Source organism: Mobula hypostoma, chromosome 27, assembly GCF_963921235.1.
Source record: "Mobula hypostoma chromosome 27, sMobHyp1.1, whole genome shotgun sequence".
In the NCBI taxonomy this organism is placed as follows: Eukaryota; Metazoa; Chordata; class Chondrichthyes; order Myliobatiformes; family Myliobatidae; genus Mobula; species Mobula hypostoma.
The window spans coordinates 34,803,713-34,830,764 of record NC_086123.1 but is presented as its reverse complement, the minus strand read 5'-3'; the positions used below and the strand labels follow the sequence as shown (position 1 = coordinate 34,830,764).

Genomic DNA, 27,052 nt, shown 5'->3' with positions numbered 1-27,052 from the left:
CAACCTTCTCTTTCATTTCATTTCATCTCCATTTATTTTAATTAAAGCAGGATACAAGGGCAGTCAAGACTGACACTGAAACCAAACAGGAGTCATTTCCACAGGAAAATCTGCCCAAATCTGACCAGGACAAAGGAGCCAAACACTTCAAAATTGAGGGAATATAATTTACTATAAATAAATATACTCACAGAAAAAATCTTTTGTACAAACCAGCCATGGTACCTCTTTAAAGCCATCTCATACGCCTTTGTTGCATTGACTCGAATAAGATTTGGATTTGCGTCGTCACGCTCCCCATCTGCAATACTCTGCAGCATTACCTGTATGAATTTCAAACCCCTGCAAACATAAGAACAAACCTCTCAGTTCACGTCTTAAAATTCAAAGACAGAAAATTTTAATATAGCAAATCTAGAAGTCACTGATTCTGTCTATTTAAACATCACACCAACACCAATTAGTTTTAATCAATTCATTCTCAAAACGCTGTCAGAGTTATCAGTGCTATTTGACTGCTCTTCCCAATTCTGCAGTAGCACAGTATTTCAAAGTTCAAAGTAAATTTATTATCAAAGTATCTACAGTGCCTATAAAAAGTATTCACTCCCCTCGGAAGTTTTCATGTTTTATTGTTTTACAAGATTGAATTACAGTGGATTTAATTTGGCTGTTTTTGACACTGATCAACAGAAAAAAAATCTTTTGTGCCAAAGTGACAACAGATCTCTACAAAGTAATCTAAATTAACTACAAATATAAAACACAAAATAACTGATTGCATAAGTATTCACCCCCTTCAAGCCAGTATTTAGTAGATGCAGCTTTGGCAGCAATTACAGCCTCGAGTCCGTGTGGATAGGACTCTAACAGCTGAATTAGTCTTGCTGGAAAACAAATCTTCTCTCAAGTTGCAGTTCTTTTGCAGACTGCATCAGTTTTACCCTCTACCTTCACAAGCCTTCCAGGGCCTGCTGCAGTGAAGCATCCCCACAGCATGATGCAGCCATCACCATGCTTCATGGTAGGGATGGTGTGTTTTTGATGATGTGCAGTGTTTGGCTCATGCCAAACACAGCTTTTAGTCTGATGGCCAAAAAGCTCAATTTTGGTTTCATCATCAGACTATAGTACCTTCTTCCAGCTGACTTCAGAGTCTCCCACATGCTTTCTGGTAAACCCTAGCCAAGATTTCATGCGAGTTCCCCGCCCCCCAACAGTGACTTTCTCTTTGCCACTCTCCCATACAGCTGCAACTGGTGAAGCACCCGATCGACAGCTGTGGTACACAGACTCTCCCATCCCACTGACTGAAGCTTGTAACTCCTCCAGAATTGTCATAGGAAGACTGTGCAAAATAGTGGCAGATGGATTAAGAGTGTTGGGAAATGTATGATAATGCATTTTGGTAAAAGGAACAATAGTGCAGACTATTATCTAAATGGGGAGAAGGCTCAAACATCAGAGGTGCAGAGGGACTTGGGAGTCTCCATGTAAGACTCCCAGGTTAATTTACAGGTCGAGTCTGTGGTAAAGAAGGCAAATGCAATGTTGGCATTTATTTCAAAGGGAATAGAATTTAAAAGCAAGGAGATAATGCTGAGGCTTTAAAAGACACTGGTCAGGCCACACTTACAACAGTTTTAGGCCCCACATCTCAGAAAAGATGTGTTTTTGTTGGAAAGAATCCAGAGGAAGCTCACAAGGGTGATTCTGGAAATGAAGGGGTTGGTTAACATAGTTAACATGGTTTAGCAGCTTTGGGCCTGTACTCATTGGCATTTAGAAGAATGCAGGGGGATCTCATTGAAAGCTACCGAATGTTGAAAGAACTAGATAGGTTGGATGTGGAGAAGATGTTTCCTATGGTGGGGGTGTCCAGAACTAGAGCGCACAGCCTCAAAATTGAGGGGCGACCCTTTAGAACAGTGGTAAGGAGGAATTTTTTTTAGCCTGGAAGCAATGAATCTGTGGAATGCTCTGCCACAGACTGCGATGGAGGCCAAGTCTGTGGGTACATTTAAGGTGCAAGTTGATAGATTCCTGATCAGTCAGGGCATCAAAGGATATGGTGAGAGGGCAGGTGTATGGGGTTGAGTGAGATCTGGGATCAGCCATGATGGCACAGTGGAGCAGACTCGATGGGCTGAATGGCCTAATTCTGCTCCCATGTCTTATGGTCTCTTGGTGGCCTCCCTCACTAATCCCCTTCTTGCACGGTCACTCAGTTTTTGAGGATGGCCTGCTCTAGGCAGATTTACAGCTGTGCCATATTCTTTCCATTTCTTGATGATTGACTTATCCCCTGGAGTACAGTTATTCAGTGACTTGGAAATTTCCTTGTATCCATCTCCTGCCCTGTGCTTTTCAATAACCTTTTTGCAGAGTTGCTTGGAGTGCTCTTTTGTCTTCATGGTGTAGATTTTGCCAGGATACTGACTCACCAGCAGTTGGACCTTCCAGATACAGGGGTATTTCTACTACAATCAATTGAAACACCTTGACTGCACACAGGTGATCTCCATTTCACTAATTATGAGACTTCTAAAACCAACTGGCTGCACCAGTGACGATTTTGAGAGAGTGGGGGTGCTGCCATTTTCTGAATAAACTAGCGGAGAGTGACCAAGAGAGGGTGAAGGGGGTGGGAGACGGGGGGAATCAGTGGTGGTTTCCCTTAACTTCTGGTTGGCCTGTTTAATTTTATGGCTGCAAATGGGGGAGAGGGGGTTGAGATTGAAGGAGGAGGGTGGGAGACTGTGGAATACTCCAGAAGTAAGGATAGCCAAAAAAAGGGGTGCATCAAGTGAAAAGGCTGAAGTAATGGGGGACAACAAATTGAGGAGAATGGGTGACTTGGAGGAATTTATAGTTCTGTATAAAATTAGATTATGAAGACATGCAGTCCTCTTTTATTGTCATTTAGTAATGCATGCATTAAGAAATGATACAACATTTCCTCCGGTGTGATATCACAAAACACAGGACAGACCAAGACTGAAAAAACTAACAAAACCACATAATTATAACATATAGTTACTACAGTGCAACAATACCATAACTTGATGAAGTCCATGAGCACAGTAAAAAGTTCAAAGTCTCTCAAATGTCCCACATCTCACGCAGACGGGAGAAGGAAGAAAAACTCTCCCTGCCATTCCTGACCACAGTCCGACTCTGAGTCGTCCGAAAACTTCGAGCCTCCGATCAGCTCTCTGACACCGAGTACTGAGCGCCACCTCTGTCCGAACGATTCGACCTCAATCTCGGTCACCAACAGCAGGCAAAGCTGGGGATTTTGAGGCCTTCCCTCCGGAAGATTCCTGACCACGCAGTAACAACAGCAGCAAACTGGGGTTTCAGAAATTTCCCCAGATATTCCTCTGTGCTTTCACATCTATCTCCATCAAATCAGAATTCTCCGCAGCCCCTATTTAACGGATACAATATCATTTTTCATCAAAGGGCTGCGCACACACAGCGCACTGCTCTCTCTCCTCCCGCCTTTTAAAGGTCAGAAGGAAGGGGAAGGAGGATTTAGAGCCCTTAATCCCTTGAAAGTGGCAGCAGCATTACAGAACAAAATAGGTAAAGGATCCCAAGCCAAGATTTTGTCTAATGGATTGCTGAAAATTTGATGCAAAGATGTTGACCAACGTAGCAGTGCTAAAACGGTGGGAAAATTGGTTGTGAAAATGAAGTGTGTCACTCCGAAAAAAAGGGAGTTGCGGGGGTGGGGGGGTAGTGTATGGTATTTGGTCTGGCATGACTGAAAAGGAAATTTTGGACAATATTAAAGGTGGTCAAGTGATTGAAGCCAAACGATTAAAATCGAGAGGAGGTGGTGATTGGGATTTTCCTGTCCTACTGGTTTTTACAGGTGACGTTCTTCCAACTAGAGTCTATCTTGGGAGCTTGTCTTATCAAGTTAGAGAATATATTAGACCTCCCTTGCACTGTTATAATTGCCAGAGATTTGGACATATTGTTGGTTCATGTCGAGGTAAAAGAAGATGTGCGAAATGTGGAGAGGATCATGATATTAAAGCACGTAAGGCAGCAGCACCTAAAATGCAGTAACTGTGGAGGGGATCATGTAGTGGCATTCAGAGGATGTGAGTATTTTAGTAAGGCAAAGCAGATTCAGATTGTTAGTAACCAACAAACATACCATATGCTGAGGCCGTAAAGAAAGTTGATGGAGAGCAAAGGATAAGTAAAGAAAAGATTGGAACGATGGGGAGTCAGCACATTCCGCATTCTCCAACTATGGTTCCTTCAGACATGTTGATGACTAAAGAGTCTTTTTTGGCGTTTGTTGTTGATGTACTGGTCGGGGCTAAAACTACAACCAAGAGGTCGAATATGATAAAAGCAGTTGTTGGAGCTAGAAAGATTCGTTGATATGAAACAGGTTTTACCAGAAAAATTACGAGTAAATGACAGACAAACAATCACTGAATACTTCCCAGTTGTCAGGTCAGAGTGTTCGGAGGAGCTTTATGTGGATGAAGAGGCCAGTAATCAGTATTTGGACGTTTTTAGTATTACAATGGAATGCAAGAAGTTTAATTGCAAATGGTCAAAAATTAACAAGATTTGTTGGAACTTTTAAAGATAAGCCTGATTTGATCTGTATACAGGAGACATGGTTAAAGCCTTACTTAGACTTTGTGATCCCTGGATACGATAGTTTGAGAGCTGACAAAACGGGTAAATCTGGTGGAGGGTGTGCAACTTTCATCAAAACAGGACTCCAGTTTAGAAGTCTTGATTTTAAATCTAACCTTGAAATTGTGGCTGTGGCGGTTTGGAGCTCTCGTGGTCAAACAACTTTGATTAACTTTTATAATCCACGTAATATGATGTTGTTATCAGATTTGGATGAAATTATGAAGGCAAGATCCCCAGTAATCTGGGTTGGAGATTTCAATGCCCATAATCCTATATAGGGTAGTGAAAGTAAAGATAGTAATGGAGTGGTAGTAGAGGAGTTGCTAGATAAATATAGCATGGTACTGCTAAATGATGGAAGGCCTACAAGATTTAATATTGTAAAGAATACTTGTAGTTACTTAGACTTATCAATCACTTCCTCAAACTTAGCCAGGGTCGGGGAATGGGATGTTATGGACAGATACACTCCAGGAAGGGATCACTATCCTATACTATGTAGATTTGGTAGAAATTTGATAGTAGAAGTTGAGGAGAGGGGTGCTAGGTATAATTTTTCTTTGGCCCATTGGGATGAGTACCAGGAGAAAGCTGTGGATATAATAGAAGAGACTGATAGCGAGGGCTCCATAGACGATTGGAATGAATCCCTCTGTTCTATAATTCATAAAGTTGCTCAGTTGACTAGTCCGCTACAGAATGTTCCTAAGGCTCAAGCATTAGTTCCGTGGTGGAATAAAAATTGTGATATAGCAGTAAGAATCAGAAATAGAGCGTACAGGAAATTAAGAAAGTACCCAGTGTTAGATAATGTTATGGAGTATAAAAAAGAGCGAGCAGTAGCAAGGGAGAGTAATTAAAAATGCAAAGAGGGATAGTTGGGGAAGATTTTGTGGAACCATGGGCCCTGAGACACCTATAAAGCAGCTATGGACGATCATTCACAGAATGTCAGGGATATATAGAAAACCATCTATCCCAGCTTTGCTGGAAGGAGATATTGAAGCTGTAACCAATAAGGAAAAGGCCAATATGTTTGTAGAGGTGTTCCAAGTGTTACACAGTTCTGGAGAGTTAGGTGATTTGAGAAAGGAAATCATGTTAAAGGACAGTTGCAAATTGAACAGGAGTTTGGATGATAATAGTTCCATAAATTTGTTTTTCTCCCTTCAGGAACTGTAGGAAGCTGTCCAATCAGGTTCAAACACTTCTCCAGGTAGGGATGGACTGTGTTATGAATTGCTTAAGCATTTAGATGACTCTGTATTAATAGAAATGCTAGCTTTGTTTAATTCAGTGTGGAAAGATGGAAAATTACCAGTAGAATGGAAGCATGCGATGGTAGTTCCAGTTTTAAAGCCAGGTAAACACACATCTAGTCCTAGTTCGTATTGGCCTATAGCTTTAACATCAGTGCTTTGTAAAACTACGGAACGAATGGTCACCAACAGACTTGTTTATTTTTAAGAAAATAAGGGACATTTTGCTGCCTATCAAAATGGTTTTCGAACTGGAAGATCAACAATGGAATCTGTTGCCCTTTTAGATCATGATATTAAAAAAGTATTTCAAAATAGAGAAGTAATGGTAAGTGTATTTCTAGATATTGAAAGAGCATACGACTCACTATGGAAGGATAGTTTATTAATTAAACTCTATGATGCAGGAATTAGAGGTAGAATGTTTAATTGGATCAAAGATTTTCTTAAGGAAAGGACAATTCAAGTAAGAGTAGGCGGAACAAGCTCCAAGTCAGTTAAAATAGGTAATGGTACCCCTCAAGGAAGCGTCATTAGTCCATTTCTTTTTAATGTCATGATAAACGATATCTTTGATCAGGTAGGGACAGGATTTGGTAAATCGTTGTTTGCAGACGATGGTGCAATCTGGAAAAGAGGAAGAAATGTCAAGTATATATTAAAGTAGGTACAAAAGGCTTTAAGATCAGTTGAAAAATGGGGTTTCAGGATTTCTGCTTCTAAGTCCAAATATATGATTTTTGGCTTTAGAAGAAAGATTCCTGATTGTGAATTGTGTCTATATGATTCTCCATTAGAAAAAAGTAAAGATATTCAGGTTTTTAGGTGTCTGGTTTGATGAAGACTTACTTGGAGGGTTCATATAGATAAATCAATTGGAAAGTGTGAGAAAGTTTTAAATGTTATGAGAAGTATTGCTGGATGTGACTGGGGAGCAGGGCGGGAAACTATGTACTTAATGCATCTAGCTATGATTAGATCATTTATTATGGTTGTATTGCTTATGGTTCTGCCGCTACGGCAGTGCTTGAAAAATTAGGCACTGTGCAGTCCAAAGCACTTAAGACTCTGTTGTGCAGCTTTTAGAACAACATCAGTCCTGCATTATGCGTGGAGATGGGAGAAGTGGCTCTACATTTAAGACGAATTCAGTTGAGCCTGCAGTATTGGGCAAAACTAAATGGATTCAATCACAGATGTCCACCAAAATGTCTTTTGCAGGGGAAGTCGGAGTACCAAAGTAAAATTAAAAGATATCCATTTTTAGATTTGGTTAATAACTGTGCTGTGAAATTGAAACTGATTGAGGAAGACATAGCTGACCAAATTTGCTTGCCACCCATTCCTTTTTGGCTTTTGCCAGAACCAGAAGTAGACCTATTCCTCATTTTTCAGCTTCAAGGAAGCACAGCAATTTCAACAGCGATCATAAATAAATATTTAAATAATAAATGGAGATCTTATCTGAAGATTTTTACTGATGGCTCAGTGGACCCAGAGAGCAGTAGGGCAAGATTTGGGATGTATGTGTCTCAACTTGGAGTTAAGATTGGTCACCGGGTTTCAGATGGTGTTTCTGATTTGCAACAGAATTATTAGCAATCCTCTGGGCCTTATGGTGGATAGAAGACTCTTGACCACGTAGGGTTATCATCTGTTCAGATTCTGCTGCTGCCTTAGAGGCTATAAAAGGGAGTAAATCAAAAGCTTGTCCTGACATAGTTATTGAGATTCTTAGTTTTGTTTAGAGTAGGGAAGATGGGTTGTGAAGTCAGATTTACATGGATACCTGGGCATGCTGGGGTGGAGGGAAATGAAATTGTGGATGGCATTGCAAAGTCTTCCTTACAGAGCAGGCAAGCAGAAATTAGAGTACCCCTAGGCAGAGCAGAATTGAGAAGTAGGATAAAAAAAAAGGTCTAGAGAAGAAGTGGCAGGAGGATTGGAAAATTGAGTTAAAAGGAAGGCATTTCGTTTCTAGTCACCCACTAGTTAAAAAGGTCTCAGACTGTTACTTTTTAAATCATAGAGATATGGTGAAATTAACAAGGCTTAGGTTGGGGCATTGTGGGTTAAACTATTATTTAAAGATAATAGGAAAACATCCTACTGGATTATGTGACTGTGGTAGTCCAGAGACAGTCCAGCATGTTTTGCTACAAAAATTGAAAGAAGCATATTGTTCAAGAGGCTGGCTGACTTAAATGTATTTTGTTTTTCTATTAAGTCCTTGTTTGGCCACCAAGAGAACCACCATCTGATTGAAGAGTTTATTATTCAGTTATACGTGCAACTAGTTTATATTTAAGAATTCGAGTTTCTTGAAATTCTATAATTAATTATACATCCTGCGGAGGGCAGTAATACGCCTAGATGCGTCTAAACTGCCGGAAATAGAAGAGGAAGTGATGATTTGGTGTGTCATATTAAAGGGGGTGAATACTTATGCAATCAATTATTTTGTTTTTTATATTTGTAATTAATTTAGTTCAATTTGCAGAGACACGTTTTCACTTTGACATGAAAGAGTCTTTTTTCTGTTGCTCAGTGTCAAAAAAGCCAAATTAAATCCACTGTGATTCAATGTTGTAAAACAGTAACACGTGAAAACTTCCCCGGGGGGGCGGAAGAGGAGTGTGGCGGTGGGGTGAATGCTTTTTATAGGCACTAAATATGTACCATATAATGCCCTGAGACTCATTTTCTTGCAGGCATTCACAGTTAAACAAAGAAATGCAATAAAATCAATGAAAAACTACAAAGACTGACAAACAACCAATGTACAAAAATAATAATAATAATAATAATAAATAATTCTGAGAACACAAGCTACCCAAAATCCACAAACCAAACTGTTCGGGTAGGCCCATTGTCTCTGCCTGCTCCTGCCCCACTGAACTCATGTCCTCATACCTCAACTGCATTCTATCCCCCTTGATTCAGTCCCTTCCCACCTACATCTGTGACCCCTCACATGTCCTCAATCTCCTCAACACCTTTCAATTCCCTGGCTATGACCACCTCACTTTCACCATGTTTAGTTCCTATTCACTGCCTCCCCCCCCAAATCAAGAAGGCCTTTAAACTCTCCACTTCTTTTCAACAAAAAAAATCCAACCAACTCCCCTCCACCTGGGAGAACTGATCCTCACCCTCAACAATTTTTCCTTCTGCTCCTCCCACTTTCTCCTGACTCAAGGGGCAGCCATGGGCACCCACAATGGCCCCAGATATTCCAGCCTTTTCATTGACTGTGTTCTAAGACTAATGCTTCCCAACTCTTTCTGCGCCTCATTGACAACTACATTGGTGCTGCTTTGGGCACCCATCATGAGCTCAATTTCATCAAGTTTGCCTCCAATTTCCACCCTGCCCTTAAGTTCACATAGTCAATTTCTGAAATCTCTCTCTTCCTTCTCAATCCATTTCCATCTCTGGAGACAGACTGTCAACCAACATCTTTTATAAACCTACCGATTCGCACAGCTATTTTGACCATTCTCTCTCCACTCCGTCCCCTGTAAATATGGTATTCCTTTTTCTCAGTTCCTTCAGCTCCGCTCTACCCATTCCCAGCATACAGCTTTCCTTTCATTTCTTCAAAGAATAGAATTTTCTTCCTCCACCACTGATGCTGCCCAGACCCACATCTCCTCCAATTTCTGAACATCTGTGTTCAACCCATCTCCTCTCTGCCTCAACAGGGATCGAGTTTCTCTTGTTCTCATCTACCAGCACGAGCCTCCACATCCAATGCATCAATCTCTGCAAAGTCTGCCATCTTTAACTGGGCCCTACCACCAAACACATCTTTACCTCCCCACCACTCTCTGCTTTCCACAAGGATTACTCCTTCCGTAATGCCCTTTTCCATTTGTCCTTCTCCACTAATCTCCTTCCTGATGCATGCCACAGCAAATAACCAAAATGCTACTCCTGCCCTTTTGTCTCCTTCCTCACGTCCATTCAGGCCTAGAAACAGTTCTTCCTGGTGAGGCAACACTTCACCTGCAAATCTGTTGCGATTGCCTGCTGAATCGGGTCTCCTGATGCAGCCTCCTCTACATTTGTGAAATCAACCCAACATAAATTGGGGGACTGCTTTGTCAAGCATCTCAGCTCCATCCACCAAGAGCGGAATTTCTCCGTAGCCAACAATTTTTAATTCCTATCCCCATTCCCTTACGTCTATTGTCTCCGCTTTTGCCACAATAAGAGTAGAGGAGCAACACCACATATTCCAAACACAGGAAAATCTGCAGATGCTGGAAATTCAGAACAACACACACAAAATGCTGAATGACCTCTGCAGGCCAGGCAGCGTCTATGGAAAAGAGTAAATAGTTGATGTTTTGGGCTGAGCCCCTTCTTCAGGATTGGAAAGAAGGATGAGAAGTCCCAGTAAGGTGACTTACTCTGGGTTCTCATCTTTCTTTCCAGTCCTGAAGAAGGGTCCCTCTCAGCCTGAAATGTCAATTATATATTTCATTTCCATGGATGCTGACTGACCTGCTAAGTTCCTCCAGCATTTTGTGTGTGTTGTTCTGAATTTCAAGCATCTGCAGAATCTCTTGTTTATAATGTGCACAGATGTAATTTGGTACCCAATGACAAAGTGAAAACCACTTCCACTAATTCCAATTTCTGCAATTACCATCAGGAAATGTAGATATTGCTCGAGGCAAGAGATAGCTTGTAATAAGGTATCCAGGTTATAATTGGGATTATTCTTTCAAGCATTAAGAGGGATAACTGAAATGTTAAATTTGTGGTTGCATTTTGAATGGCTGCCCAATAGTTCAATGTCAAACAAGATTTCCATTCCCAAGGGCTGTCAGCGCCTGACAGAAGAGTGGGTGCTTTCTAGAATACTCTCAGACCCCGCATAACACTAACCCCACATAGCGCTGATTGCTTACAACGCAGTTATCTAAATCTTTAGTGAAATTTCTTTAAATGACAACTGGCGGGAAGAGAGAGAGCAGCGCACCGCGTGTGCGCAGCCCTCCAGTGAAAAATGATATTGTATCCTTTAAATAGGGGCCATGGGCAATTCTGATTTGATGGAGACAGACGTGAAAGTGTCGAGGAACATCTGGAGAAATTTCTGAAACGCCAGTTTCACTGCTGTTGTTACTGCATGATCGGGAATCTACCGGAGGGAAGGCCTCAAAATCCCCGGCTTTGCCTGGCGACCGAAATTAAGGTCGAATCATTCGGACAGAGATGGCACTCAGTACTCGGTGTCGGAGAGGTGATCGGAGGCTCGAAGTTTTCGGATGACTCAGAGTCAGACTGTGGTCGGGCATGGCAGAGAGAGTTTTCCTTCCTTCTCCCGTCTGCATGAGATGTGGGACATTTGAGAGACTTTGAACTTTTTACTGTGCTCATGGACTTCTTCATCAAGTTATGGTATTGTTGCACTGTTGTAACTGTATGTTATAATTATGTGGTTTTGTTAGTTTTTTCAGTCTTGGTCTGTCCTGTGTTTTGTGATATCACACCAGAGGAAATATTGTATCATTTCTTAATGCATACATTACTAAATGACAATAAAAGAGGACTGCGTGTCTTCATAATCTAAATTCATTCTAATCAACACCTAAAACTTCAAGAACGGCCGCCATTACAGTAAACATTCAATCAGCCAGTGAGAGCGCTTTACATATGCTCTGAGCCACTCACATTATTAGTTCATGCTCTGCTTCCCCTGTGTGTTTAAATGTTCTCCCTCCCTCTGCAACTTATTCCATTTTTTCACCCAAACAGCCTGCCATTTCCAGTGAGGGTAGTACATCTCAGATGTCTAGGAAAAGCTTAGCATGGATGTGAAACTGCAAGTGACACAGCGTTGGGAAGCTGGTGAGCGTCAGGATGATAGGATGATGTTTGCGCCATTGATAATCTGAATGACCCTGACTGGCAGCGAAGCAATAAGACACAAGAGCGGTGTTCTCGACACGATTTCCAGCTACAGAGAACTGCTTCGTGAGAGGAAACTTAAGAAAAGGCAGTCAGTCAAATCTCGATGCCTACTTGAAGCCAAAGTTAGAGGACCCACAGCCTGGTCCTTCCTCTAAGGTGTAACCAACACCCACTTCCCTCCACCGCTGCTGCTGTGATACGTTGCTGCTCCACTGATGTACACGTTAGGCCTATTTGTGTGTTCATTACTCCTCGAATTACTGTGCATACGTAAAATATGACATCTCGGGTTTGATTTTTTTTAAAATCAGGCACACATTTCTACTTAGGCAATGTTATAATGACTCCACATAGCGCTGATTTACATAGCACCCCACCTCCAAGGAAGACATCTGCAGCGATACGTTGAGTGCAGAGTGTGATGCTTTCCATAGTCAAACACCAATTAATGGCACCACAGATGATGCTGCCAGTCTTTGTACTCCAAATCAAACCTGGTTGAGAATTTTTTTTTTTAAATGCAGGGCAAAAAAAGGGGCATATAGTACAGATGATAATAGGAACACAAGATTATAGTTTAGAATATAGAACAGAAATTGTACAGGATTACCTTTTTAGCCACATTAATGCCAACGTTGCTCCAACCTTTGGCCAGCTTGTGCCATACAGCTCCTTTTCACCTTCAAGAATCATTTGTAATGTCTTGAATTTTATGGGATTTGTCTCAAACACAGTCTTAATTTTCTATTTAAAACAAACAAATGGCAAACCATAATGAATCTTCAGCATGACCAAAGGTCAAATTCTTTAAGAAGCACATGACTGAAGTGAACACTGCTGTCCAGGTGACACCATGTTGATGTAGCAAACATACACCAAGGGCCAATCCTAAAACACATACTCAAATCCATACCCATTTTTATGAGTGCCTGGATGAGAATTTCTACGACAAGGGTTCCCAACCTGGGGTCCACGGACTCCATGGTTAATGGCAAGGCCCCGTAGCATAAAATAGATTGGGAAGTCCAGACCCAAGAGGGTATATTGGAGATTCCATACAAATACAAAATCTACCTCCTTTCCGTGTGTATGGAATCTCCTATATAACTCATAGGTACAAGTGTTGTCAGTATATACAGACAAAAGTATCAGCTAGTTTTTACACAGCATTGTTCACTGACAGCAGTAAGATAGATGAAGTTGATCAGTTTTTGATCATAGTTGATGACCAATTGTTTGCCAGAAAAGAACAAATTAAAAAAAAAAATTCATACAATATGGCTCTGGAAAATCATACATGAAAGATCTAATACTATATCACCCATGTCGCTATACCAAATCACCAGTCTAGATGCCCACTCAGTCCCTGAAATGACACATACACACACAGCCTTTCAAATTCAGGTTTAATATCACCAGCATATGGGTGGGTGTGTGTGTGTGTGTGTGTGTGTGTGTGTGTGTGTGTGTGTGTGTGTGTGTGTGTGTGTGTGTGTGTGTGTGTGTGTGTGTGTCTTTTAGAACCATAGAACATTACAGCACACAAACAGGCCTTTTGGCCCTTCTTGGCTGTGCCAAACCATTTTTCTGCCTAGTCCCACTGACCTGCACCTGGACCATATCCCTCCATACACCTCTCATCCATGTACCTGCCCAAGTTTTTTTTTTAAATGTTAAAAGTGAGCCTGCATTTAGCACTTCATCTGGCAGCTCATTCCACACTCCCACCACTCTCTCTGTGAAGAAGCACCCCCGCCCACCCCCCGTTAGCTGGGAGGAGGATGCTATGGGCGGCAGTGTTAGCTGTGAGAAGGATGCTAAGAGGACGCAGGGTGACTTGGATAGGTTAGGTGAGTGGGCAAATTCATGACAGATGCAATTTAATGTGGATAAATGTGAGGTTATCCACTTTGGTGGCAAGAACAGGAAAACAGATTATCTGAATGGTGGCCAATTAGGAAAAGGGGAGGTGCAACGAGACCTGGGTGTCATTGTACACCAGTCATTGAAAGTGGGCATGCAGGAACAGCAGGTGGTGAAAAAGGCAAATGGTATGCTGGCATTCATAGCAAGAGGATTCGAGTACAGGAGCAGGGAGGTACTACTGCAGTTGTACAAGGCCTTAGTGAGACCACACCTAGAGTATCGTGTGCAGTTTTGGTCCCCTAATCTGAGGAAAGACATTCTTCCCATAGAGGGAGTACAAAGAAGGTTCACCAGATTGATTCCTGGGATGGCCGGACTTTCATATGATGAAAGACTGGATCGGCTAGGCTTATACTCTCTGGAACTTAGAAGATTGAGGGGGGATCTTATTGAAACATATAAAATCCTAAAGGGATTGGACAGGCTAGATGTAGGAAGATTGTTCCCGATGTTGAGGAAGTCCAGAATGAGGGGTCACAGTTTGAGGATAAAGGGGAAGCCTTTTAGGACCGAGATGAGGAAAAACTTCTTCATACAGTGAGTGGTGAATCTGTGGAATTCTCTGCCACAGGAAACAGTTGAGGCCAGTTCATTGGCTATATTTAAGAGGGAGTTAGATAAGGCCCTTGTGGCTAAAGGGATCGGGGGTATGGAGAGAAGGCAGGTACAGGGTTCTGAGTTGGATGATCAGCCATGATCATACTGAATGGCGGTGCAGGTTCGAAGGGCTGAATGGCCTACTCCTGCACCTATTTTCTATGTTTCTAATGTTCCCTTTAAACTTTTCCCCCCTCACCCTTAACCCATGTCCTCTGGTTTTTTTCTCCCCTTGCCTCAGTGGAAAAAGCCTGCTTGCATTCACTCTATCTATACCCATCATAATTTTATATATCTCTATCAAATCTCCCCTCATTCTTCTACGCTCCAGGGAATAAAGTCCTAACCTATTCAACCTTTCTCTGTAACTCAGTTTCTCAAGTCCCGGCAACATCCTCGTAAACCTTCTCTGCACTCTTTCAACCTTATTAATATCCGTCCTGTAACTTGGTGACCAAAACTGAACACAATACTCCAAACAAAAGGAATTCTGCAGATGCTGGAAATTCAAGCAACATACATCAAAGTTGCTGGTGAACGCAGCAGGCCAAGCAGCATCTATAGGAAGAGGCGCAGTCGACGTTTCAGGCCGAGACCCTTCGTCAGGACTAGGTCTCGGCCTGAAACGTCGACTGCGCCTCTTCCTACAATACTCCAAATTCGGTCTCACCAATGCCTTATACAACTTCACCATAACATTCCAACTCTTATACTCAATACTTTGATTTATAAAGGCTGATGTACCAAAAGCTCTCTTTATGACCCTATCTACCTGTGACACCACTTTTAGGGAATTTTGTATCTGTATTCCCAGATCCCTCTGTTCTACTGCACTCCTCAGTGCCCTACCATTTACTATGTATGTTCTACTTTGGTTTGTCCTTCCAAAGTACAATACCTCACACTTGTCTGTATTAAACTCCATCTGCCATTTTTCAGCCCATTTTTCCAGCTGGTCCAAATCCCTCTGCAAGCTTTGAAAACCTTCCTCACTGTCCACTACATCTCCAATCTTTGTATCATCAGCAAATTTGCTGATCCAATTTACCACTTTATCATCCAGAGCATTGATATAGATGACAAATAACAATGGACCCAGCACTGATCCCTGTGGCACACCACTAGTCACAGGCCTCCACTCAGAGAAGCAATTCTCTACTACCACTCTCTGGCTTCTTCCATTGAGCCAATGTCTAATCCAATTTACCACCTCTCCATGTATACCAGGCGACTGAATCTTCCTAACTAACCTCCCATGCAGGACCTCGTCAAAGGCCTTACTGAAGTCCATGTAGACAACATCCACTGCCTTCCCTTCATCCACTTTCCTGGTAACCTCCTCAAAAAACTCCAAGAGATTGGTTAAACATGACCTACCATGCACAATGCCATGTTGACTCTCCCTAATAAGTCCCTGTCTATCCAAATACTTGTAGATCCTATCCTCTTAGTACTCCTTCCAATAATTTACCTACTACCGACGTCAAATTTACCAGCCTATAATTTCCTGGATTATTTTTAGAGCCTTTTTTAAACAACTGAACAACATGAACCACTCTCCAATCCTCTGGCACCTCACCCATAGATACCAACATTTTAAATATATCTGCCAGGGCCCCTGCAATTCCAACACTAGTCTCCTTCAAGGTCCGAGCGAATACCCTGTCAGGTCCTAGGGATTTATCTACTCTGATTTGCCTCAAGATAGCAAGCACCACCTCCTCTTCAATCTATATAGGTTCCATGACCTCACTACTTGTTTGCCTTATTTCCATAGACTCCATGCCAGTTTCCTTAGTAAATACAGATGCTAAAAACCCATTCAAGATCTCCCCCATTTCTTTTGGCTCCATACATAGCCGACCACTCTGATCTTCAAGATTGACCAATCTTATCCCCTACTATCTTTTGCTCTTAATATACCTGTAGAAGCTCTTGGGATTATCCTTCACCTTGACTGCCAAAGCAACCTCATGTCTTCTTTTAGCCCTTCTGATTTCTTTAAGTATTTCTTTTTTGTACTTTTTGTACTCCACAAGCACCTTATTTGCTCCGTTTCCTATACATGTCATACAACTCTCTCTTTTTCTTCTTCATCAGAGTTCCAATACCCCTTGAGAACCAAGGTTCCTTATTCTTATTCACTTTGCCTTTAATCCTGCCAGGAACATGCAAACTCTGCAGTCGCAAAATTTCTCCTTTGAAGGCCTCCCACTTACCAGTCACATCCTTGCTAGAGAACAACCTGTCCCAATCCACACTTTTTAGATCCTTTCTCATTTCTTCAAATTTGGCCTTTTTCCAGTTTAGAACCTCAACCCAAGGACCAGATCTATCTTTATCCATGATCAAGTTGAAACTAATGGTGTTATGATCATTGGAAACAAAGTGTTCCCCTACACACACTTCTATCACCTGTCCTAACTCGTTTCCTAATAGGAGATCTAATGTTGCAACCTCTCTAGTTGGTACCTCTATATATTGATTTAGAAAACTTTCCTGAACACATTTTACAAACTCTAACCTGTCTAGACCTTTAACAGTATGGGAGTCCCAATCAATATGTGGAAACTTAAAATCCCCCACTATCACAACTTTATGTTTCCTGCAGTTGTCTGCTATCTCTCTGCAGATTCGCTCCTCCAATTCTCGCTGACTATTGGGTGGTCTATAAAACAACCCCATTAATGTGGTCATACTTGTCCTGTTTCTCAGCTCCACCCATATGGCCTCGGTAGACAAGCCCTCTAATCTGTCCTGCCTGAGCACTGCTGTAACATTTTCCCTGACTAGCAATGCCACCCGCCCACCTTTCATTGCTCTGCCTCTATCACGTCTGAAACATCAGAACCCTGGAATATTAAGCTGCCAGTCCTGCCCCTCCTGTAGCCAAGTTTCACTAATGGCTATAATGTCGTAATTCCATGTGTCAATCCACGACCTCAGCTCGTCAGCCTTCCCCACAATACTCCTTGCATTGAAATAGACACACCTCAGAAGATTATTACCACCACACACAGCCCTTCTATTTGTGACTTTGCATGAACTTTTGACATCATTTATTTTCACCCCCACTCCACTATCTGCTCTGGTACTCTGGTTCCCATCCCCTTGCAAATCCAGCAGTGGAAGCAGATTTTGAGTTTGTGTATACAAGATGATCTTTGTCTTCAGAATGGTTCCTTTGCTTTTCTGACGTGTATATTGATTCACTCCTGACCTTTTAAAAAATCATCTTTCAGACTATAATGAGGCTGTGCTTGCATGTCATCTAGGCTCTCCAGGCTACAATCTGTTTATGACATGGAACAAGGAAAGAGCAAATAATCAAATTAGTCAGCTGTTTACTGAGGAGGAGAGGAATTAACAGAAGGCCCACTATTGCTACAGTTTAAGGTAGCAAACTGTCTGCAGAGTAACAAGCAGGGTGGACAAAGCAGAGGTAGTGGATGTCACTTACTTGGATTTTCAGAAGGCATTTGATAAGGTGCCTCACATGAGGCTGCTTGACAAGATAAAATCCTATCGTATTTCAGGAAAGATACTGGCATGGCTAGAGGAATGGCTGACAGGAAGGAGGCAGCAAGTGGGAATAAAGGGGGTCTTTCCTGGTTGGCTGCCAGTGACTAGTGGTGTTCTTCAGGACCACTACCTCTTACACTGCTTGCCAATGATTTAGATAGTAGAGTTGATGGCTTTGAGGCAAAGTTTGCGGATGATACGAAGATAGGTAGGGGGCAGGTGGTGCTGAGGAAGTAATGTGATTGCAGCAGGACTTAAGACACTAGTCAGGTCGTACTTGGAGTATTGTCAACAGTTCTGGGCCCCTTATCTCAGAAAGGATGTATTGTCATTGGAGAGAGTCCAGAGAGATTCACGAGGATGATTCTGAGAATGAAGTGGGTAATATATGAAGAGCACTGGCAGATTTGGGCCTGTACTCACTGGAGTTTAGAAGAATGCATGAGGCTTTTATTGGAACCTACCAAATCTAGAAAGGACTAGATAAGGTGGATATGGAAAGGATGTTTCCTCTGGTGGGGGTATCCAGAACTAGAGGGCACAGCCTCAACAATAAGGGGTGACCTGTAGAACAGAAGTAAGGAGGATTTTTTTTTTAGCCAAAGAGTGGTGTATCTGTGGAATGCTCTGGTGGAGGCCAAGACTGTGGGGATATTTAAAGTGGGAAGTTGATCGATTCCTGATTGGTCAAGGAATTAAAGGATACGGTGAGAGGGCAGGTGTATGGGGTTGAGGGGGATCTGGGATCAACCATGATGAAATGGCGGAGTGGATTGATCTCCCTCATTTGATGATTGCAACATTTCGAAGCACAAACTGAGCTTGCCCTCATAGCAAATTTCTTTCACAACTAGAATCCCTCTCACTCCATGGGGTTAAATGTAGCCAAGATATGGTTCTAATTCTATCATTAACTTACTCCCAATAAATGCTGTTTTTCTTGAAAGCACCACTCTTGATAGGACAGACTTCAATGATAAAAGCCATCATTTCATTGATGGGTCACTTCTTACACGTGAAGTTCGGTAAATATGAAGATCACATCAGAACGGTACATGAGGGAACAGCAATGATTACTGAATAATGATTGGTAAATTCCCATGGGTGGAAGCCATTAAATTGAAGATGTGCAACAACCTCAGCAAATGTCACAATCCACCAGAAGAATAAAACAAAAAGCATTACATAATCAGAAGACTGCCACAACTTACATTGATGTTGCCCATTAGATCTGCTTTGATCGGTGAAAACACTGTGGTGCCAAGGCAATCTAAAAACAAATTTTAAACAGGAAACTGATTATCAAACAGTATAATAACATTATAAATCAGGCAATTCTGCTTCTCGATCAAATCTGACAAAGAATATGAACTGCAAACCCCTGACTGCAAATGCTAGCAGTCTAAATGCTAACATTTGGAACATAAGGGAAAATAAAGATTTGAGAACAACTATTTCTGGGTTCCTTGGACACTCTGTGTCCGCTTTTTAAATACACCTGCACTTCTGCTCGGCAATGCAAATATCCAATCAGCCAATCATGTGGCAGCAACTCAGTACATAGAAGCATGCAGGCATGGTCAAGAGGTTCAGTTGTTGTTCATGCCAAACATCAGAATGGGGAAGAAATGTGATCTAAGGGACATTGACTGTGGAATGAATACAGGTTTCAGAATCTCAGAAACTGCTGATCTCCTGGGATTTTCACGCATATAGTCTCTAGAGTTTACAGAGAATAGTGTGAAAAACAAAAAAAAAACATCCAGTGAGCGGCAGTTCTGTGGGTGAAAATGTCTTATTAATGAGAGAGGAGAATGGCCAGACTGGTTCAAGCTGACAGAAAGGCGACAGTAACTCAAATAACGACGTTACAACAATGTGTGCCGAAGAGCCTCTCTGAATGCAAAGCATGTTGGACCTTGAAGTGGATCCACTACAGCAGCAGAAGACCACACTGGGTTCCCCTCCTGTACCGAAAAAGTGGCCACTGTGGTACTGCAGTTTCAAACATTTTCCAATGGACTTTAATATTTTACCATGTACTTCATCCGTAATACCATTAATTAAATCTGGTGCTGGATGCTTACATATTTAACTAAGGCAGTCTAATTGCCTCCTCAGTTTCTTAAACAATTCATTTTAAAGGCAGAGCTACTAAATATCTAAGTAAATATATTATCAAAGTACATAAATGTCACCATATACAACCCTGAGATTCGTTTTCTTGTGAGCACACTCAGTAATTCCAACAACCAAAATAGAATCAAAGACCACACCGAACAGGACAGACTAATGAATAACCAATGTGCAAAACACAACAAACTGGGCAAATACAAAAAGAGAAAAAATAAATAACTAAATAAGCAATAGAGAACATGAGATGAAGAGTCCTTGAAAGTGTGACTACAGGTTGTGGGAACAGATTAGTGATGGAACAAGTTGAATGAAGTTATCCATGCTGGTTCAAGAGCCTGATGGTTGAGGGATAATAACCGTTCCTGAACCTGGGGAGCAAGTGCTGAGGCTTAGAACCATAGAACACTACAGCACAGAAACAGGCCTTTTGGCCCTTCTTGGCTGTGCCAAACCATTTTTCTGCCTAGTCCTTGTGACTAACAACATGAGCTATCCTCCAATCCTCTGACACCTCATCCGTAGATACCAACATTTTAAATATATCTGCCAGGGCCCCTGCAATTTCAACACTAGTCTCCTTCAAGGTCCGAGGGAATACCGTCAAGTCCTGGGGATTTATCTACTCTGATTTGCCTCAAGAAAGCAAGCACCTCCTCCTCTTCAATCTATATAGGTTCCATGACCTCACTACTCGTTTCCCTTATTTCCATTGACTCCATGCTAGTTTCCTTAGTAAATACAGACGCAAAAAACCCATTTAATATCTCCCCCATTTCTTTTGGTTCCATACATAGCCGACCACTCTGATCTTCAAGAGGACCAATTTTATCCCTTACTATCCTTTTGCTCTTAATATACTTGTAGAAGCTCTTGGGATTATCCTTCACCTTGACTGCCAAAGCAACCTCATGTCTTCTTTTAGCCCTCCTGATTTCTTTCTTAAGTATTTTTTTGCACTTTTTATACTCCTCAAGCACCTTATTTGCTCCATTTCCTATACATGTCATGCATCGCTCTCTTCTTCTTTATCAGAGTTCCAATATCCCTTAAGAACCAAGGTTCCTTATTCTTATTCACTTTGCCTTTAATCCTGCCAGGAACATGCAAACTCTGCACTCTCAAAATTTCTGCGTTGAAAGCCTCCCACTTACCAATCACATCCTTGCCAGAGAAATCCACACTTTTTAGATCCTTTCTCATTTCTTCAAATTTGGCCTTTTTCCAGTTTAGAACCTCAACCCCAGGACCAGATCTATCTTTATCCATGATCAAGTTCAAACTAATGTTATGATCACTGGAACCAAACTGTTCCCCTACACACACTTCCATCACCTGTCCTAACTTGTTTCCTCATAGGAGATCTAATATTGCATCCTCTCTAGTTGGTACCTCTACATATTGATTTAGAAAACTTTCCTGAACACATTTCACAAACTCTAACCCGTCTAGACCTTTAACAGTATGGGAGTCCCAATCAATATGTGGAAAATTAAAATCCCCTACTATCACAACTTTATGTTTCCTGTAGTTGTCTGCTATCTCTCTGCAGATTTGCTCCTCCAATTCTCGCTGACTATTGGATGGTCTATAATACAACCCCATTAATGTGTTCACACCTTTCCTGTTTCTCAGCTCCACCCATATAGCTTCAGTAGACAAGTCCTTTAACCTGTCCTGCCTGAGCACTGCTGTTAACATTTTCCCTGACTAGCAATGCCACCTCACCCCACCTCCCTTCATTCCTCTGCCTCTATCACATCTGAAACATCAGAACCCTGGGACATTAAGCTGCCAGTCCTGCCCCTCCTGCAGCCAAATTTCACTAATGACTATAATGTCGTAATTCCATGTGTCAATCCACGCCCTCAGCTTATCAGCCTTCCCCACAATATTCCATGCATTGAAATAGACACACCTCAGAAGATTATTACCACCACACACACCCCTTTAATTTTTAACTTTGCATGAACTTTTAACATCATTTATTTTCACCCATGCTCCACTATCTGCTCTGGCACTCTGGTTCCCATCCCCCTGCAAATCTAGTTTAAACCCTCCCCAATAGCACTAACAAACCTCCTTGCAAGGATATTGGTCCCCTTGTAGTTCAGGTGTAACCCGTCTCTCTTGTACAGGTCCCACCTGCCCCAGAAGAGGTCCCAATGATCCTGAAATCTGAAACCCTGCCCCCTACACCAGTTCCTCAGCCGTGTGTTCATCCACCAGAGCATCCTATTCTTACCCTCACTGGCACGTGGCACAGGTAGCAATCCTGTACCTTCTTCCTGATGGCAGCAGTGAGAAGAGAGAATGACCCACAAAACAAGTCATGCAATCCAAGTGGTCCTTGTGAGATCTTACATGCCATAACACATCTCACCCACCCTTAACCAAGTTGTCAGTTATGTCAAGATATAATGCAGTACAGTAAGAAGGCAATCAAGGCCTTTTCAATAGAAATTATGGTGAACTCATTTTGCTTTTGAAAAGGATTTGAGGTTTGCTGCAAAAAAGTGAAATATGTTATGAATCGTCACTGTAGCTTTGTACTACAAATATCATTTGGGACACTACTTCAGTGAGCAACAGCAGATTTAGCATTATCACAGATCAGAAAACTTGGGAGCACAGCTTACAAAAGCACATGTTTATATGAGAGTGAAGTTAAGGATGCAAGTTGGAAAATGCATGGTCATGCACTTTGGTAGTAGAAATAATTGTGCGGACTATCTTCTCAATGGGGATCCAAAAATCTTGACTTGGCAGTCCTTGTGCAGAACACCCTGAAGTTAACTTGCAGGCTGAGACGGTGGTGAGGAAGGTAAATGCCATGTTAGCAAGAGTATAAGAGCAAGGATGTGATGTTGAGGCTTTATAAGGCACTGGTGAGGCCTCATCTTGAGTATTGTGAACAGTTTCGGGCCCCTCATCTTAGAAAAGATGTGCTGGCATTGGAGAGGGTACAGAGGAGGTTCACAAAGATGATTCCAGGAATGAAAGGATTATCATACGAGGAACATTTGATGGCTTTGGGTCTGTACTCACTGGAATTCAGAAGGATGAGGAGGGATCTCATTGAAACCTTTCGAATGTTGAAAGGCCTAGACAGAGTAGATATGGAAAGGTTGTCTCCCATGGTGGGAGAAGCTAGGACAAGAGGGCACAGCCTCAGGATAGATGGGTGTCCATTCAAAACCGAGATGCGGAGAAATTTCTTTAGCCAAAGGATGGTGAATTTGTAGCCACATGCAGCTGTGGAGGCCAGGTCGTTGGGTGCATTTAAAGGTAGAGATTGATATTTTCTTGATTGGACATGGCATCAAAGGTTACAGGGAGCAGGCCAGAAATGGGGGTTGAGGAGGAAAAAAAAGGATCAGCCATGATTGATTGGTGGAGCAGACTCAATGGGCCAGATGGCCTATGTCTTATGGTTATTGAAACAATTTAATGCAGATCAATTTTTGCAGAAATTGATCTAGTTCTTAGATCAAAATATATTGAGAGATCAAGTAGTTAGTTACTAATTGCATCAATAAAAATTAAACACCAAAAATGGAATAGAAATTTCAGCACACACAGAAATCATCAATAATAGAAACTAATTATATCTTAACTCAAGTTGCTATGGTTGAATTACTGGAACTAAATAATTCATTTTCTGGAGATTGTACAAAGTTTTAATGAACTGTACATGAGGCAACATTAACAAAGTGTACAGAGCTCTACTTGGATTTGGATATTCATGTCCATATAGTTTTCCCAGACCAAAATTAGGAAGCTCAAACAAAAGCAAGAAGTGCAGGAAACAGCAGGTCAAGCAGAATCTATGGATTGAAAAAATAAAATTGGCAAATTGTACAGCACTGGAATTGGTTAAAAAGAAAGAAAAACAGGTTAGTTTTTAAGCTACAGAGAAGATGGGGTGGAAGAGGGGAAAGAGAGTATCCATAAACACACTAAGCCATGGTTGTCACGGGGATAAATTATAGTGGTCACCAGGTCAAACAGAGAAATGGGGCAATCAGGCCTGGATAACAGACCACAGATGCTGGAATCTGAAGCATCTGCTGAAGGAACTCAGCGGTCGAGCAGCTTCTGCGGGGGAGAGGAATTGTCAACGTTTTGTGTCTAGACCCTGTATCGGACTGGCACATCAGATACAGATGTAGGTTCTCGACCTAACACCCCAACAATTCCTCTCCCAGTGCCCAACAGACAAAGCATGTGTTGCAAGATGGTGAGGTGTTGGACAATCTGATCAGACAACGCTAACAGAGGGAAGATCTGAGCCGATATCTTAAATGAATGATCTGCAGCACAAACGATCAATTCCAATGTAGATATATAAACAGTTCAACCAAAAATAAAAAGTGCAGATGTTGGAAATCCAATGTTACATAAAGTTGGAAAGTTTGACATACTCTGAAATACTTCAATGTTCTCAGACAGACTAGGTGCTATTATGAAGAATGATGATACTTCAAACAGACTTCCACATCAGCATATAAAGTTAAACAAGGAAATGTTTATTTTTTCCCCTATCCATTTAATCATTTCAATAATTTTCAATGAAACATCTCCCTGCCACAACTAGTGAGCTCTAGTGCGCAAGATATTCACAGACTCCATTTATCACAATCCGCAAACATGCAGCAGCCTTGACAATCATCATCATTATGTGCCGTGTCGTATGACGTAGGTGATCATGGTCCTTCCATGACCATGATTGTTCTTGGCAAATTTTTCTACAGAAGTAGTCTGCCATTGCCTTCTTCTGAGCAGTGCCTTTACAAGACGGGTGACCCCGGCCATTATCAATACCCTTCAGAAATTTTAAGACCATAACCTCTAGCCCTAGACTACCCCTTCACAAGTATTTATTTTGCCCAACCCCCTAAGAAGCTCAATTTCATTTTCCTAAAGCCCCACATATTAAATTTTCCCTAAAGACAATCCGTCCATACCAGAAATCAACCTTGTGAACCGCGCCCCCCCCAACCCGATTTGTTTGCAATAGTATATCTTTCCTTAAGGGACTAAAACTATATATGATTTCACTGATGCCTTGCACAAATGTAAACAGACATTTTACATGCCAACCATTTAAATAAAAAAAACATTCCATTAGCCTTCCAACTACCTGATGCAGTTCTGCATGAAATACAGATAGCTAAAGATTAGCTTTATTTGTCACCTGTCCATGCACCACTGCTGTAACTTGCCTCGTACGCGGTTCCCCACTATGTCAGAGAGGCGTGGAGGGAAATCATCCACTAACCGAAGAAAGTCCGGAAGCAACATACCTTTCCTTTTTCCATACACCATGTGCTTCAAATCAGCAAGGATTGTGCTGGCAGCCTGCAGGTATCACCATGTAGCATGCCGACAACTCACTAACCCTAACCGCACGTCTTTGGAACTTGGACGGAAACTGGAGCGCCCAGAAGAAATCCGTGCCATTGTGGAGAACGTAAGATTTCCTTACGGACAGCTGCGGGAATGAAATCCCAATTTTATAGCTGGTGCCGTAGTGTTGTGCCAACCACTGTGATATTGTGCCGCTCCAACAAACCTGCCACGTCCACTGCACTACAGTTTTCTGAATTCTGTTTTTTCAAAAATTTCTTAGCCTCCCCCCCCACCCTGTGCACAATATCCTTTACCCATATTATAGCCTATTTGCCATCTTTTCATTCATTTACTCAACCTGTCAATATTTTAACTCTGCCTTCCTCATATTTTTGCATCATCCACTGATCTGGCTGCAATCTATAAATCTACCTTTCTTATAATAAGCAGCAAACAAAGAACAGCCTAGCCCAACACCTTTCAGATCATTGTCAGGGACTTCAATCATAGTCATAGTCATACTTTATTGATCCTAGGGGAAATTGGCTTTCGTTACAGTTGCACCATAAATAATAAATAGTAATAGAACCATAAATAGTTAAATAGCAATATGTAAATTATGCCAGTAAATTATGAAATGTCCAGGACCAGCCTATCGGCTCAGGGTGTCGGGAAATCAGGTCTGTTTGCCCAATTATCAGCTGTAGCCCTGAGCACCAACCACTTGACCACCACCATCCCTCCCGTTCCACACTGAGACCGCATTTCGGGAAGTCTGATCACTAGGCTGCCCTCCTCCTGCCTTCACACAGGAAGCAGCCGAAGAGTTTTATCACCAACCTGCTACTGGATGGCAGCCACTGAGGTAGCTCACCAGCTCCTTCTCAGGCACCTGTATCACTGAAGCCTGCTTGAAGCAGTTAGGTACCTGGTTCTGCTGAAGTGAGAGGTTAAAGACATCAGTGAATACTCCAGCCAGTTGTTCAGCACAGGCTAGATATCTCGCCTGGGCCGGATTCTTTCTGTGGGTTCACCCTCCTGAAGGATGCTCTCGTGTCGGCCTCAGGGTCATTGGGAGTTCGTGAAAGTGCCTTTATATTTTGGTGGTCAAAGCAAGCATAAAAGGCATTGAGCTCATCGGGGAACAAAGCCTCGCTGTCTCACACGTCGCTTGGTTTCACTTTGCAGCAGGTGAAAGCACTCAAGCCCTGCCACAGCTGTCAACCACCCTCCAGCAATTCAACTTTAATCTGGAATTGCCACTTCACACACGAGATGTCTTTCTGGAGATCGTACCTGGACCTTCTGTATTTTACATGGTCGCCAGAACGTCTCTGATCTGGCCCTCAACAGATTGTGGATCTCATGGTTCATCTAGGGCTTCTGGTTGAGGAAAACTGAATGATTTTGTGGAGACACACTTATCTACGACTGTTTTTATAAAGTCCCTGACAACTGTGGTAAATTAGTTCAGATCCTCCGAGTCCTTGAACACGGCCCAGCCCATCGACTCCAAGCAATTCCGTACCAGATCCTCTGCTTCCTGTGAACACCTTTTCGTTGCCCTCATCTCTGGAGCCTTGCTCTTCAGCTTCTGCCTGTATGCAGGTAGGAGCAGCAAATGATCAGATTTCCCAAAATGGCATTCCTAATTCCCAATAGCT

At 42.0% G+C, this 27,052-nt stretch overlaps 1 protein-coding gene across 1 annotated transcript in view; it reads right to left on the bottom strand.

Moving 5' to 3' along the window:
• gltpa (glycolipid transfer protein a) overlaps window positions 1–27,052 on the bottom strand; it is a 55,680-nt gene that overhangs the window by 4,007 nt on the left and 24,621 nt on the right. Inside the window, exons 2-4 of the mRNA XM_063034144.1 lie at window positions 19,115–19,173; window positions 12,469–12,602; window positions 192–342 (exon numbers count right to left, since the gene is read on the bottom strand). Of these exons, the coding sequence (XP_062890214.1) occupies window positions 192–342; window positions 12,469–12,602; window positions 19,115–19,173 (344 nt within the window). The remainder of the gene's footprint in view (window positions 1–191; window positions 343–12,468; window positions 12,603–19,114; window positions 19,174–27,052) is intronic.